The 14769-nt window shown below is 38.2% G+C and overlaps 1 protein-coding gene across 1 annotated transcript in view; it reads left to right on the forward strand.

Moving 5' to 3' along the window:
- The window catches only part of POLN (DNA polymerase nu), a 107393-nt gene that overhangs the window by 6529 nt on the left and 86095 nt on the right, over nt 1-14769 (forward strand). The window contains exons 3-7 of the mRNA XM_075092047.1: nt 526-1014; nt 1509-1699; nt 3313-3425; nt 6441-6598; nt 14450-14518. Of these exons, the coding sequence (XP_074948148.1) occupies nt 526-1014; nt 1509-1699; nt 3313-3425; nt 6441-6598; nt 14450-14518 (1020 nt within the window). The remainder of the gene's footprint in view (nt 1-525; nt 1015-1508; nt 1700-3312; nt 3426-6440; nt 6599-14449; nt 14519-14769) is intronic.

A 14769-nucleotide genomic window follows, 5' to 3' on the forward strand; every position in this document is an offset into this window, starting at 1 on the left:
TGGAAGTTGTTTGAAGAAATCTGTGGCAATCGATGACATTGTTTCAGTGTACTTGAATTTCCAAAGCAGTCATGGTCCCTTGCCAAAAGTTTAATATACTAAGCTGTCATGAAAAAAAGCTCTAGTTATTGAAGCTAAGGATGGAAATGAATGGTGCCTTCTCTCTTCATACAAAGATTGCTAATAACCTAGTTGCTATGGAAGATAGGCTGCTGGACTAGATGCGTCTTAGAGTTGTTAGTTTGCCATTTTTAGTGTTGGACTAATATTAGAGTTAAAAAAACAGTGGTGGTTTTGGATGCAAGCAATATAAATCAACAAAATAATCTTTACTGATAAATCCTTGAAAGTTGTTCTATGTAGCGTGGTTCCCCTAAACTGACTCTTTGTTTTGTGAGTATCAATATTTTTTTCATAGAATATCACTTCCTTCAAAGCTTATCTAAATTAACTTGTTCATGTTTATTTTTACTGCTCCTAAGAAGTTGAATAATCGGTTCACTAAAAAATTTCCAGTTTTTCCAGGAGATTCACGATTCCACAATTGCCTTATTAAAACCATCTGCTAGCACTGAAAAATGTACTGCTGATCAGATAGTCAGGACAGTACATACTGATGAAATGCTTTCCTGTCAAGATACCAAAATAGTGAGCTGTTACCAGGATTTAGACTTGCCAACATGGGGATATAGAGAAAGAAATCTTTTAGTAAAAGCAAAAAATATGAAGGGTGGTGAAAAGAATGTAGCTACTCCCCTTAAAAGAAAGCAAGATGTGCCTACATGTTGTTCAGAGAAAAAAAGAAGATTACCTGTAAAGACCTACACCTCTTCACATGAAAGAGGATACAACTGTACTTCTGGACAAACAGAGTCTTCTGAAAATTGTCCTTGTGATATCAGGAGTTTGGGATGTGAAGAGAAAAGAGAATTGCTTGCAACTATAGAACAGGCAGTGGCTTTTGTAACTACTATGATTTTTCAAGATGGTTCTTCACAGCTCAACTCAGAGCAGGTTAGTGAATGATGTGTTTTGTTTAGACTCACAGAATCACAGAATGGCAGCTTTGTAGAACCATTTGAACTGTGCATGACTCTGAAACACAAAACCATGTTTGTTGGGAGCCTAGAATCTGGACCAGGTCTTGTGTATTACTGTTTACCAAAATATAAATGTAAAATGAGGTAAACCTTAATACTTCTAACTACATTTTATTTTTAGTTACAAAGTAAAAATTAAAAAAATGAAATCGCTTGGACTAATCAGGCATTTGTATACTTCAAAAGTGGGGCTATTAGAATTCGAATATTTTTCCTGCTTTTTACTCTGTAATTGTGCATTTACGTTTCAAGGCTGAAACACTTGCATGGTCCTTTACTGAGTCAATGGTGTATGCAATAACTCTAGTGTACATAACAGGTTTCATGTTGTAAACTATTTGGGAAATTTTCTTTATAGGATTACACATAGTCTGTCAGAGGAAACGCTATTGTAATTATACTTAACAGGTCTTAACCTCATCAGTAAAAGGAGTTGTTGTGTTAGTGAAGAATCAGGCTGATCACCCTTGCCCTCCCAGTTACTCCTCAACGGACTGTGCTTGGAATGCTGCTAATGAAAAAGATAAATTAATTTATTTAAAAACTGAATGGTCATCTCTGTGGGAACAAGAACAACAGTCTCACAAGAAATTTGCTTGGTGAGAGTATGTGAGGAAAAAATACTGGGTTTTGTTATATATGCTTTTAGCAACAGGGATTTGGTTACATGGCACAGGCTTTATCTCTTTACACGTCAAGCTCACTGAATTTCATATTAGCTGTATTAGTTCTGTGTTGAGCCTGGGCTAATATAAACCAAATAATAATAGGCTATTCCTTTGGGCTAAACATATTACTAACTGCAGCCCTGCAGAACTAGGTTGGGATCCTGGTAGGAGCAGTTTACATTCACCTAGAAATCCTATATGAACAGCTTACAGCTTATATGGCACCAAAAAATATGATTCATCTGGGTTTATCTTTCTTGTATATTATCTTCCATTTCCTGAGCTATGTTATCTAGTATGTTACGATGAACATTATTATGGTAAACAACCTTTTTGAGCTCTGCTAATATTTCAAAATTTTTGAGCACAATAGGCTCTTTCAATGGCTTATGACATCCCAAATGAAGTTTTCCTAATATTCAGTAATAATGTTACATCAAAATTACAAGATAATTTTAAAATGCTTAATAGTTGGACTAAATATAAAAAATTCTGTTTATGTTTTAAACTTCCAGTTAGTATAACCAAAGTAAATTTTTATTCCTTACTATTAACTTTGAAATAGGGAGAAATGAGAACTGAATCTGATTCTTAGATGCTATAGTTGTATGTTAACACTTCATTAGAGTATTTTGGCTTTCAGTAATAACTGCTTTATTGTAAACTGCTAATTTTGGTTATTAAATTACAAAGCATTCGTTTTGAAGATGTTGGACTTGGTTGTCAGTTGCATCTCTGCCACTGCTCCACTGTGACTTGAAACAAATCACTTCTCTTACCTGTACTTCTCCAGCTGTAATACTGGACTTATATGTCAACTAGTTTAATAACTCATTGTTAGTTTGAATATAGGTTGTTCTGAATTGAGAATAACATCAATAAAGCACATCCATATGAACAGTAAAAACTCAATAATAAACAAGTTGAATAAGTTTATTAGCTATTATTTTTCTGTATTGCCCAAAATAGAGCTTAGAAAAAAGACACAAATAATTAGTAAAATCTATATACTAATATATATAAATTGGTAAAAGCTATTTAAAATAGCATGGATGTGAGAACTAGAAACATTTTCAAAAGGAATGGAAAAATGACAAAGATGAAGGATTCTAGATTTAAATAGCATATTAACAGTAGGTAATTATGGCAATTTAGATTGTCTAGTAACTTTTAGATCATTATTTTACAATAGTGCATTAAGTCAGGAGCCTCTTGATCTTATTTGGGTATATTAAAGTATGGGATGCCAGTTGCTGTTTCAGATTAAGATGGCATTTAATTTTGAGTGTCAAATAAGGATTTGTTTTCTTTGTGAATGCATGATAAGGCGTATCTGCTAGGATGTGTAATTTATTGTAGAAAGAAGCTTCAGGTATTATTGAATTGAGAATTTAATATTCAAATATAGTATTGTGTTCTTACAGGAATAAAGAAATGTCTTGTGTTAACTGTTTAGTATTAGGTGCTAATTAAATGTATAAAGTAAATAGATTCACTAAATCTAGTAGCAGTACGGTGTTTGTTAATGAACTATTTCTGTGCAGGCAAGTGTTGTTTCAAATGCTACGTTGCAAAGTTCCGATTATTTGCTTCAATGCAAAAGATTTCCTGAGGACTCTACTTCAAGTTTATGGTAATGAAATTAGCTGGAAACAAGGTAACTATCTGATCTAATCTATGATCTAATCCTATAATCTCTGTGCTTTTGATGTTTCTCTTAAAATCACTGGGTGTAGAAGTAACTGGTGGTTAAGTAATATACTGGAAAACAGAGTTTTAATACCATGGGAAAGAACACTGTTCTTGGGGAAGGTTGTGACCAGAGTCTTGGCATGTCAAGCTGATGTATTTATTCTCAGAGTAGGAATCAAATCATTGAATAATTTAAGGATAGCTTCCGGTGGCAACAAAAGCTCTCAACACAGTCCTGAGTGTAGCTGGAAGGATCAAACTGCTTCATGTTTCATGTTCCCTAGAAAAACTTTCTCTGCTCAAGAGGAAAGGCTAAAATTCCAGTGGTGCTCATAGTTGTCAGAATTAGGAAGCACTTGAATGGGTCCTTGTTTTTTTGGTAGGAACAAATAAGACTCTCTTGTATGGATTTAAAAAGAACGACAAGCAGAAGATATAAGATGCAAGTATAATTTTTTTTTTTTCTTGGTTCTGTATACGGGATAACTGCTGAGTAAATTACAGAAATGTGTGACCGTGCAGGAAGGACTCCCTCTATGGAGAGCCTTCAGCTTGTGTTCAGCATATGAAAAATTTGTCAGTAAATCACAGTAAACTGATGATGATTTGAAGTCTGGTGTGAAGATCTACACAAATGACACATAGCCCTGGGAATGAGGGGAAGAAACGTTATGACGGTACTGGCACTGGTGACAGTTTTATAACCTGTACACATAGGAAATGCTAGATCTAGGTTACATCCTGTCTCATTCATGGGATTTGAATCTGAAGTTTCTAGTATCCAAAAGAATTCTTGTCTAGGTTTTTTAAACTTTGGAAGTTGATGTTTCCTCACCCATTATTTCTGCTATGGTAAGAAAACCCCCAAAAAACCCTACAAATCCCTTGCCTTTAAGGTTAAAAAATCCCATCGTTGTAAAACAAGTAAATGCTGACATCTGTGTCTCATATTGACTGCAATCGCTTGAATGATTGCATTAATTCTCAAACTAGTGTACTAACCAGTGGAATGCGTACAGATACGTTAGCCCTGACCAACAAAATACGGCATGCTTTGCTGTTGGAATTCACTAATGTTTTGAAGTAGAAGAAAGACAGGATTTGAGTACTGTTTCACAATCTTGAGAAAAGTGTGCTTTTATCAGCACAGGCTCTTCTCTTTATCCCAGCTTGACCCTGGTTTTGCTTCACTTCTTTCAGCTTTGTTCTGTCTCAGTTCCATATGTGCCTCCTCCTTACCTTGAAGGTGTCATCCTTTTTCCAGGACTGAATCAGTGGCTATAACTCATTACTGCTGCCCTCACCTTTGGTGAAAATTTTAGTTGGGAAGGAAGGGATGGATGGTTGAGGGGTTTGATTCTTTATCCTTTTTTAGCTAGAGACTGTCTTGTGCTCATTGTGAATAGAGATATGAGAAAAGAATCTTTGAGGTACCTCAGAGAATACTTGGTAACAGGATTCTCTTCTTTCATGTATCCCTGGTAAGATGTTATTAGAAAAATCAGTGCTCATTTCATGCAGTCTTCATGTGAGATGCTGGACATTCACAAGCTCACTAGGCAGAGCCTTCCTGCAGCCTCTGGGCAGTTTGCAGCAGCCATCAGTTAGTTGCTGAGTGTTACTGCCCATCACAGAGCCTGAGTTGCTTAGTCTGCCTCTTCACAGTGCATCATTTATGTTTATGGCAAATCTGTCTGTTGCAGTTGTCAGTTTCATTTAATTCCTGTAGGGATTGCCTCCTACTGAAAAAGCAGTGGAAATACCATGGACACATCCAAAATTTGGGTTTGGAGTGGGTGCAGAGCTTGACATACTTTCTTAAGCTGCATAATTCCAAGGCTAAGACTGTCCTTCTGATCACAAAAAGACTCTCTTAGTAGTACTACCAGGAGGGTATCCTTGAGGCAGTTTCCGAGGCTGTTCCTCAGCATCTGTTAGCTTTTGATGTGAATAGCTGTTTGGATTCAAAGGATAGTGAGCTACATAAAATCCTGATGTGAGAACATGCAGATGAAGTATTGTTCAGTTATCTGGTCACTCCAGCAGAGCTCACGCTGCTTCAGGGGCAAGATGTCTCTTTCCCTAACATCTGATGAGCAGCCATATGAAGTTCTTTTCAGCAATGGTTACACCAGTGGAGGTTAACAAGCCTGGTTCTCTAAGGACATTAAATTTTGCTTCCAGGTAACTGAGTCTGTAAGGTTGCGTAGCGTGGAGTTCTCTGTAAATGTACCTGTGGGTTGTCCATTGAACTTAGGGGTTACTGAAGAGGATACTTAGATCTATCTTTCAATATATCACAAAGCATTTTAGTTACTAGTTTCTCCTCTTGTTTGAAGTACTACAGTATATATGTTGAGATTGTAGTTCAAAGGGAAATTAAACAGCACTAAGCTTGCTCTGTCCTATGTATCTATGTGAACATGAGAGAAAGTGCAGTGTAAGCACATATTCTATAGGACAAAAGGTTCTGATGGTTGCACAATGCATTGTTCCTGAACATATGTGAATTCATATATACATTAGAGATCTTAGAAGTCTGAGATATTTAGGGTCTCCCCTGACCCCACCCCCTCCAGCAATTCTGTGGCTATCAGTCAATTTAACAGCAACAACAGAATTGCAGCAGAGGGAGATGCTCAAAATAAAAACTTCAATTTGAAATTTTTCAGTGATGAGAGAGGCTTTTACAGTCAGTCGTAAGCACCAAAGGTTTACTTATATTTTAAAACTTGAAAAAAAACCACCAGAACCAAACCCACAAAAAACCCTCTTCAAAAATACTCAATATTGAACTTAATCCTATGTCGTCATGATATTGACTGTTATGGCTGTGAATTCAATGTTTAACATTTTTGTGGTGTAAATGCTTGCATATTTATATGTGTCTACAGGAAAGATGGGCAAAACTTTAGAGGTATTTCTCCATGTGGGAGGTAATTTAAATATTTTGATTGTTGGAAATACCTTATTTTTGTAGTTGCTGATAGCGTCGTCTTAGATCCAAGGATTGCAGCATGGCTGACAAACCCCAGTGACACAGTTCCCTCTTTTGAGTGTTTAGTACAGAAGTATTTTGAAAAGTATTTTACTATGGGAACAGTAAATACAGATACAGGCACTTTGAGAAATACATCAGTAAGTAGTTTGTTTTAAATTGTTTGTGGTTGGGGTAAAAGGGGAAGGAAATGATTGAAGAATTGCTTTTGCTTACAAAATATTGCAAAAAAAAAAAAAAAAAGACAGAATGCTTTTCTGATGGAAGAAAATTATTAATACTACTTGTTAGAAATCTAATTTTAAAGAAAGGGGAGAAGGGAAGGGATCGTATTCTCCAGGAACAGCTGTAGAATTCTGCTTCAAAACCATAAAGTTCAGTAACAATATTAATTGATGGGCAATCTGAACTTTTTTCTTTCCACCTACCTCCAAGCTGATATCCAGCTTTCCTTTCCAAAATGTCTAACGCTTTGCTCTCTAATTGCTGCGAACTTGTAGCCTATATTTACTTAATTTTGCTGAATTTCACATCTGTTAGACCACATCGTAGGCTGAGCAACAGTAGGGAGTCAAATGTGAACCTTCAAGCATGTGTATGAAAAATCTGAATTTTTATTCTCAGTAAGAGAGAATATGTGATGAACTTTTTGAGAAGTTATTCCAAGGTCTATAGAAATGTCTTATTGTCTGTTGAAACTTATTTACTGAGTGTTATAAAATTTTCGTATTTGTATTTTGGGCCACAGCGATCTACTCTGGACACATAAGCCTTCAGAGGTTGTTTGAATGATGAAAATAGATGCGCAGCAACCTAATGATGTGGTTTTGAAACCTTTTGCTTTTCAGAGGCTTTGCTTGTTCAGATGCAAGTATTGTAACATGGTTGCAGGGCTTCTAGGATGCAAAATCACGAATGTCAAGTGGGCTTAGAGCATGGACAGAGATCAGCTGTATCAGCACATACCCATCAGTGTAGACAATTCTGAGAAAACCAGAGCCAGTTTACTTTAAAACACTAGCTGTAAACTGCAGTTGTTCAGAAGCTACTTCATGAATTAAGCTATTAGTGTAGGGAATGAACAGGCTAACGTGCAGAAGCTATAAACTTGTTGGTTATTTCTATATGTAATGTCCCCTCCTGTGAGTCAGCATCTGTAATCTTATCTCTTTCCTTAATTTCAGTCTTTTGTTCTTCATATGTCACATCTGTTCTTAATTACCATTTCTCAACTTTGTCATCCTGATTCCCAGTTCCAAGTTAAATATTGAAGTCTTATTTCCTTCCTGTCCTACTTCAGGTCTAGTTTGTTTCCTTGCCCCAGCCATCTCCAGTCCCTTTATGCTTCCTTTTTTACCCAAGTCCCAGATAACGTCTCCTTCTAACATCCTGTGATTATTCCTCTCCCCCATTCCTTATGCAATTAACTTGTTCCCTGGACTCTTCCACTTTCTTTTTGGCTTCTCAGTTCTTCCTGTGAACCGTAGCTCTTTGACAGATTTCTCTTCAGCCTTCTTGCTCTGACTTTACTGGTAGGTTCCTAACAGTTGTCTGTACTCCCAGAGGGATCCATACCAGGTGATATGTCATGTCTTGTGCCACCCCACTACTTCAGTTAAGCTCCCTCTGTATTGTGCTAGTCTTGCCCACCCCACATAGTACTTGGAATGACTGCTATGTTAGTCTGTAGTGTGCTACTCACCCACACACCTCTAGCACAGAATATGTGTACTTGCTACTGGTCTGTATATTTGATGCGGTGCCAAAGGCTCCGTAAAAGGGGTCATGGTCCATATACTTTGAAACCTTCGCCTCTTGTCACTTATGTATTTGCTGATGAGGAATCTTGGTGTCAGTTGAAGCCTGTCACTGGCTGTACTTCCACCTCCAGAATGGGATCGAGTAAGCTGTCTGTTGCTGAAAGCATAGTCTTTCACAGACAGCTTGCTTGTTCTGGAACCAGCGGGTATGGGCAACCTTTCTTGGAGACAGGTTGATGCCTTTTCACTGGAGTATGGGCCTGCTTAAATGAATCTGTCTGGGGTAGGGAGAAGTCCTCACTGATAGGACTAGACTGTTGTGAAACAAGGATGACCACCAGTGGATCTCGATATTTCAGTTTTGAAGAGAGCCCTCTGCATCCTACCTTCAGGGCCTAACATTAGTCAGTCTTGCAGTGTTCAAGTGTGCCATAGGCCAAGGGGAAGCCTGTACGGTAGGTGTCCATATTGTCTACTCACAAATGACCAACACAAACAATGTGGAGGTTGTATAGACTAATAGCTGCTGAGCAGATGGGGAACCTGCATGGGCTGTCAGTGGAATTCATTACCCCATTTTAACTCTCTCCTGCTGCTGGGGCTTTGCTGGGACACGCTTCCCACATCAGCTTGTCCAGAATCTGTTTAGTTTTATGTGCTGTCATCCTGAGTCATACGGTCATTTCAAGATGAAAAAAATGGTCCAGGCTTAAGCATGTTCTGAATGGCTGAAACACTAGTGCCCCTTTATTTTATGGTATGTGGTAGGAAAACATGTCTGCAGCAAAGGTTACCCCAAAAATCAGGTAATTCTGTTTTTAGCATGAAATGGAACTTCTTGTAACTAATAGGTGTCTCATATGCTTCTGTTATGCCCAGAACTTCTCTTTTCTTAAAAATTAATTGGACCAATGTGGTAAAGTTCCTGTGATGGTTATTACCCAGCTGTGTATCAGAATACATGCTTCTGTAGCAGTGATGTGCTATAATTTGTCCTAATATAAACTAATTTTCAGTCAGATCTGGTTCTATTGTGTTTGTGCAGCAACAAGTAATTTGGATTCCTTCTTCATTCTGTTTGGATGAAATAGTGGATGAAACATTGCTCTTGTCAGTCTGCATCTGTTGTAATGCTTTAGTTCCAGACTTCTGTTTTTCTTCAAATAATGGGGCTGTTTTACAAACAGTCGTCCAAAATTGTGAGTTTGTACAAGGCAGATTTTTATGCATTGTTTGGAGGATGGACTATGTTTACCTGGTGATTTACAGCTGACTGTGCACTGTGAGGGCACAGGATCAAATGTTTAGATGTACTGGTCTCAGACCATGCCTACCCTCACTCCCTGGAAACACAACCAGGAGGTTCTGAGAGTCATTCTGAAGACAGGAGGAGATAATGGCGTCTAGCTCAGGGAGCAATTCCTGCAGAAGACCCTGTTCAGATGGAAAAAGGTATCTAGAGATATCTGCTCACAAACTCAGAAGGGTCCTTACCTCCCTGAAGAGAGAGAAAGATCCTCCCCCATCCATTAATTTTGATGTGACTATATTTTTTTCTATTTTAGAAAAATCCTTGATTTGGAGATCTGGTTAGACTATATAGCCCCTCCTTTAGGAAGGATTTTGAAGATTTCCCAACCACTTTGATTATCCTTACCTGCTTTTGCTTGAAAAGATCTGCTGTTCTGGCTGGACAGATTAAAAGTCCTGGAGCACCACAGTATTCTGACATCGGACCTGTTATTAAGAAAATATTCTTGGAAACATTTTCAGTGGCAATCTTTCTGGTCCAGTCCATAATTCAGAGCTTAATAGCATCCAGTTTAGTAGAGTGATATCACATCTAGTTACATTACATATACTCTTCCAGATGATGAAATCTTGATTTTGTTCTTTACAAAATATTGGATGTTTCATTCAAAGAGAAGCACTGTCTTAATTTTCTATGCAATCTTAGCAGAAAATGTAAATCTGAAAACAAGTACAAATGTCCTTTTCTTCTCATCACAGAAGGACCAAAGGAAAGATTCTGAATATATCACAAAAAACAATGAAACTTTGCCCATGAAATGGGCAGCAAAGTCGGATTTGGTAGTTTAATTTCTGAGAGCTTACTCTGGTAAGGAAAACACTTCCTAGCTCAGATTGAGTGGAGAAAGCAGAATTTATTTACTTTGGAGTAGATTTTTTTCCCAGCTGTGGGTATTTCATGAGAGTGGTAAGGTAAGAAACCTGTAGAATAGCTGCAGGTCTGTAGAGGAGACTTCTGCAGCACATAACGTGAGAACCCCTCTTAGTGTTCCGTCAGCTCCAGGATAGGAATGTAATTAATAAAGTAAGCATAGAATAATTAGCATTCCTTTAAAATACACATAGGGTGAACGATAAACCTGAAGACAAGATTGCTTACAAGATGTCCAAGGAACCCTCACAGTCCTTTTTCAACTGAGAAGCTTTCCATGTGATTTCATGGTCACTTGGTTTCCTGCCAATGTGTTCTTTTTTCCTTTTTTGACTATTTTACTATTCTTGAATGAAGGATGTAATTCACTTGAAGCAGGTTTTAAATTTATTTTCAACCTGCCTATGTGTATTAATTTAGTAGAAATGATCTTGGGAATATCCTGTTCACCAAGAATCTAGCCAAATCTTGGTCAGTCTTCAGCAATGCGGCTACTGAGGAAGAAACAGTGAGTGTAACCAGATAATATTCTAAAGTGAGTAAGAATCTATTGGTGTCAAAACTGATTTCTGCTCTGAGTCCTCCATGTGATGTACATTACACTCATGTTGTCAAATATAAAATGTTAAGGTTAGGCATCCTGCAGTTCTACTTGCTATTGATTTTGGTTTGGTTTTTGGTTTTTGTTTTGGGGTTTGATTTTTTCTTTTTTTTCAAACTACCATGGACAGGAATCTGCAATCAGTACTGCACTGTGTCTGGGACAATTATCTTGCATTTTGGGTTTCTGTACTTGCTCAAAATTCCATAGTTTTATGGAGTTTAATGCAGGTTTTGCCTGTCAGATTTCTCTCGTCAGTCTTTCCTTCAGGGATTTGTTTTCTTCTTTTTTCCTTCCCATTTATTAGATAAGACCAGAACTATACTAGAATCTTTCTTAGAAGTCCTAATTACCCTTATTAAAATAATGCCTCATGTCAAATGAATTTCACATCTACCTTTTTTGGGTAGTCAGATGCTGAGCTCATGGTAGAGATCTCTAGGATCTCACTAAATTGAGTGAGCATAGATAGAAAGTAATGCATGTGGAGTAGTTTCAATTTACAGAGATCTTGGAATCATTGTTGCCAGTTTTATGTTGTTTCAATGTGTAGCAGCAGCCAAAAGCTGACAAAATATAGTCACTATAAGGAAAGGTATTGAGAACAAGAAAAAGGATGTGGTTTTTTTTCCAAAGAAAACCTTGGTGCACCCACATCTTGAAGACTGTGCAGTTTTGGTCCCAGCACCCTGTCTAGACGATTCTTGAAGATGTCCAATGTGGCTGAGTCAACCCCTTCCCTGGGGAGGTTATTCCAATGGGTGACTGTCCTCAATGTGAAAAACTTTTCTCTGGTGTCCAATCGGAATCTCCTCAAGAGCAACTTGTGTCCATTCCCTCTTGTCCTCTCCATGTGACTCCGTGTAAAAAGGGAGTCTCCATCTTCTTTATAGCTACCCCTTAAGTACTGGTACATGGTGATGAGATCCCCTCTGAGCCTCCTTTTCTCAAGGCTGAACAAACCCAGTTTTCCCAGCCTATCCTCATATGGCAGCTTCCCAGTCCTTTGATCTCCTTGGTGGCCCTTCTCTGGACCCCTTCCAGCCTGTCCACATCCTTTTTGTATAGCGGGGACCGGAACTGTACACAGTACTCCAGGTGTGGCCTGACACGCGCTGAGTAGAGCGGGATGACGACTTGTTTATCACTGCTGGCGATGCCCTTTTTGATTCAACCCAGCACCCTGTTGGCCTTCTTGGCCGCAGCAGCACAGTGTTCGCTCATGTTGAGCTTTCTGTCCACCAGGATCCCCTGGTGGTCCCTTTCCACAGAGCTGCTCTCCAGCCAGGTGGATCGCAGTCTGTGCTGCACTCCTGGATTATGTTTTCCCAGGTGCATGACCTTACACCTCCTTGTTGAACTTCATAAGGTTCTTGCTGGCCCACTCTTCCAGCCTATCCAGATCTCCCTGCAGAGCAGCTCTCCCTTCTGGAGTGTCTACTTCCCCACTCAACTTGGTGTCATCAGCAAACTTCATCAGGCTACACTTGGTGCCGTTACCCAGATCACGTATAAAGATATTGAATAACATTGGACCCAATATCGATCCCTGGGGGATTCCACTAGTGACAGGTTGCCACTTGGAAAAGGAACTATTTATCACCACCCTTTGGGTGCGGCCTGTCAGCCAGTTCCCCACCCACTGCACAGTCCACTTGTCTAGGCCGTAATGCATCAATTTCTCCAGGAGGAGACTGTGGGGGACCGTATCAAAGGCCTTGGAGAAGTCCAGGTAGACAATGTCCACCGCCTGCCCCATGTCAACCAGGCAAGTCACTTTGTCATAGAAGGCCACCAGGTTTGTCAAGCATGATCTGCCTTTAGTGAAGCCATAAAAGATCAGAGGATGGAACATCATCTTTACAAGGAGCATGTGAAAGATTTGTAGTTATTTAAGGTGGAAATGGAAAGACTGAAGGGCCCTATACTGGCAGCTTTCTGCATTATTATAAAGACAGTGGATAAAGTGAATGCAGTGGTACTATTAGCAAATCCTGCAGTACTGTAACTGTGAGTCATTCGATGAAACTAGGAGGAGATGGGGTTAAAAACTGATCCATTTATTTTTATGTGGTTAGCAATGTAGTCTGCAATCTAGAGATAAACTAGAAAATGTTAAATGTATTTTTTTAAGCAATCAAAACCTGGATTGTCCCCTAGAGGTGGTAGTCTAACTTTGTGAAGAAATTTTGTAATCTGCAGATTAAGCAGGTTCCATTAAACCAATTGTTGTACACCAAGTCTACATGAAAATAATTGATAAATTATTCTCTTTATAAAAACTGTTACATTCTCCTCCTTCAACTTATTCTTCTAAACCTGATTGATCTTTTTCTGTAGGTCATGTTTTATAAACTTAATATTATTTTTGTTTCTCTTCTTTAGCCTGTCTGACATTTCTTAATGTCTGCCTGAAAGTATTGGGGCCAAGTTGCCCCAATACTTAAGCTATATCCTCAGAAGTATTTATCAACACAGAGTAAATGCCTCTTTTAATACAAATAACCCTTAGTTTAATTTCAGTGTTTTATATAAAAACTAAGAACTATCATAACATGCCTTACTTAATTCCATGTAACCTATTTTCCTGCCTCCAACACAGACCAGTATGTGATTCTTGTGGAAGAGTATAGGGACAGAGAAGCATGTAACTTTAGTCCTCTGGAATGCTGTCCCAGGTTCTGTGGTTTGTGGCCCAGGAATTTTATGGGACAGTGCTAGGTTTTTTTTTGCACTTAATGGCTTGGGTATAAATTTATTCTATTATTTGGATTGTTCACCCCTCATCAAAGATACAGGCTGCAGGGAAGAAAATGTCTGCAGCATTTTTCACATTTCCGTCTTTCCTCACAGGAATTCAGTAATGAAAAACAGCACTTTAATACACAAAATGTAAAAAAAAAAAAAATAGCCTGGCAAATAAAAGTAATAAGTTGACATTAAGTTTCTTTTTAGTGACCATGTTTTTTGAGCTAACAATACTATTCTCAGTGTCTGAATGCATTTCAAAATGGTCTTTTAGCCAGCTGGATGAGGTGGCATGACTCTGTGCAGGATACCTCAGGACAGAAGGGAAGGAAGTGAACAGTTCAGGCACAGAAGAGTGGCAGTACTGATAGGAGAAAGAAAATTGCAAGGAATTTTTCCTCATTTTACGAGTAGTAATAGAATTCTGACTGACTTCAGTGTCAAAGGCAGTGTAGTGGTACTATTTCTCCATGCTCAATCTGTGCAAAATGTAAATAAAGGAAGAGGTAAAGTCTTGAATATTCATTACCTGTACTGCTCTGCTCATGAATTGTTGGTCAGAAGTCTAAGAACATTACTAAAATGTTAAATATAACAGGAGACATACAAGAAAATATATAGTTTAATCTCTTTTAAAGTAGATATTATTCTAAGTATTTTAATGTTACCATTAAAACTTTCTAAAATTTTTTCATATCAGTATCAAAACTTAGGTGTGAACTTGGAGAAGCTTTATAATGTAATGATGGACCTTGCTCGTGCCTTGCAGGTAAGATATGAAAAGTAGTTGCTCGGGTATAACTTCAGAGGTATTATCATGAATTCAAGAGACTTATTGTTGTGCTTCTCGTTCAGATCGGAATCTCTACTTGAGTTAAATAGAAGGCTTCAATCTTTACTGGTTTACAGTGCTGATGAAATTTAAAATAAAGTTGCCCATCAAATTTGCCATTTTTTACAGAAGGAGGAAACGGTTAGTCTTAAGGTTAATCTTTAGAAGGAACTTTTCTGTGGCAACAG

This window comes from Phalacrocorax aristotelis, chromosome 4 (assembly GCF_949628215.1).
Source record: "Phalacrocorax aristotelis chromosome 4, bGulAri2.1, whole genome shotgun sequence".
In the NCBI taxonomy this organism is placed as follows: domain Eukaryota; kingdom Metazoa; phylum Chordata; class Aves; order Suliformes; family Phalacrocoracidae; genus Phalacrocorax; species Phalacrocorax aristotelis.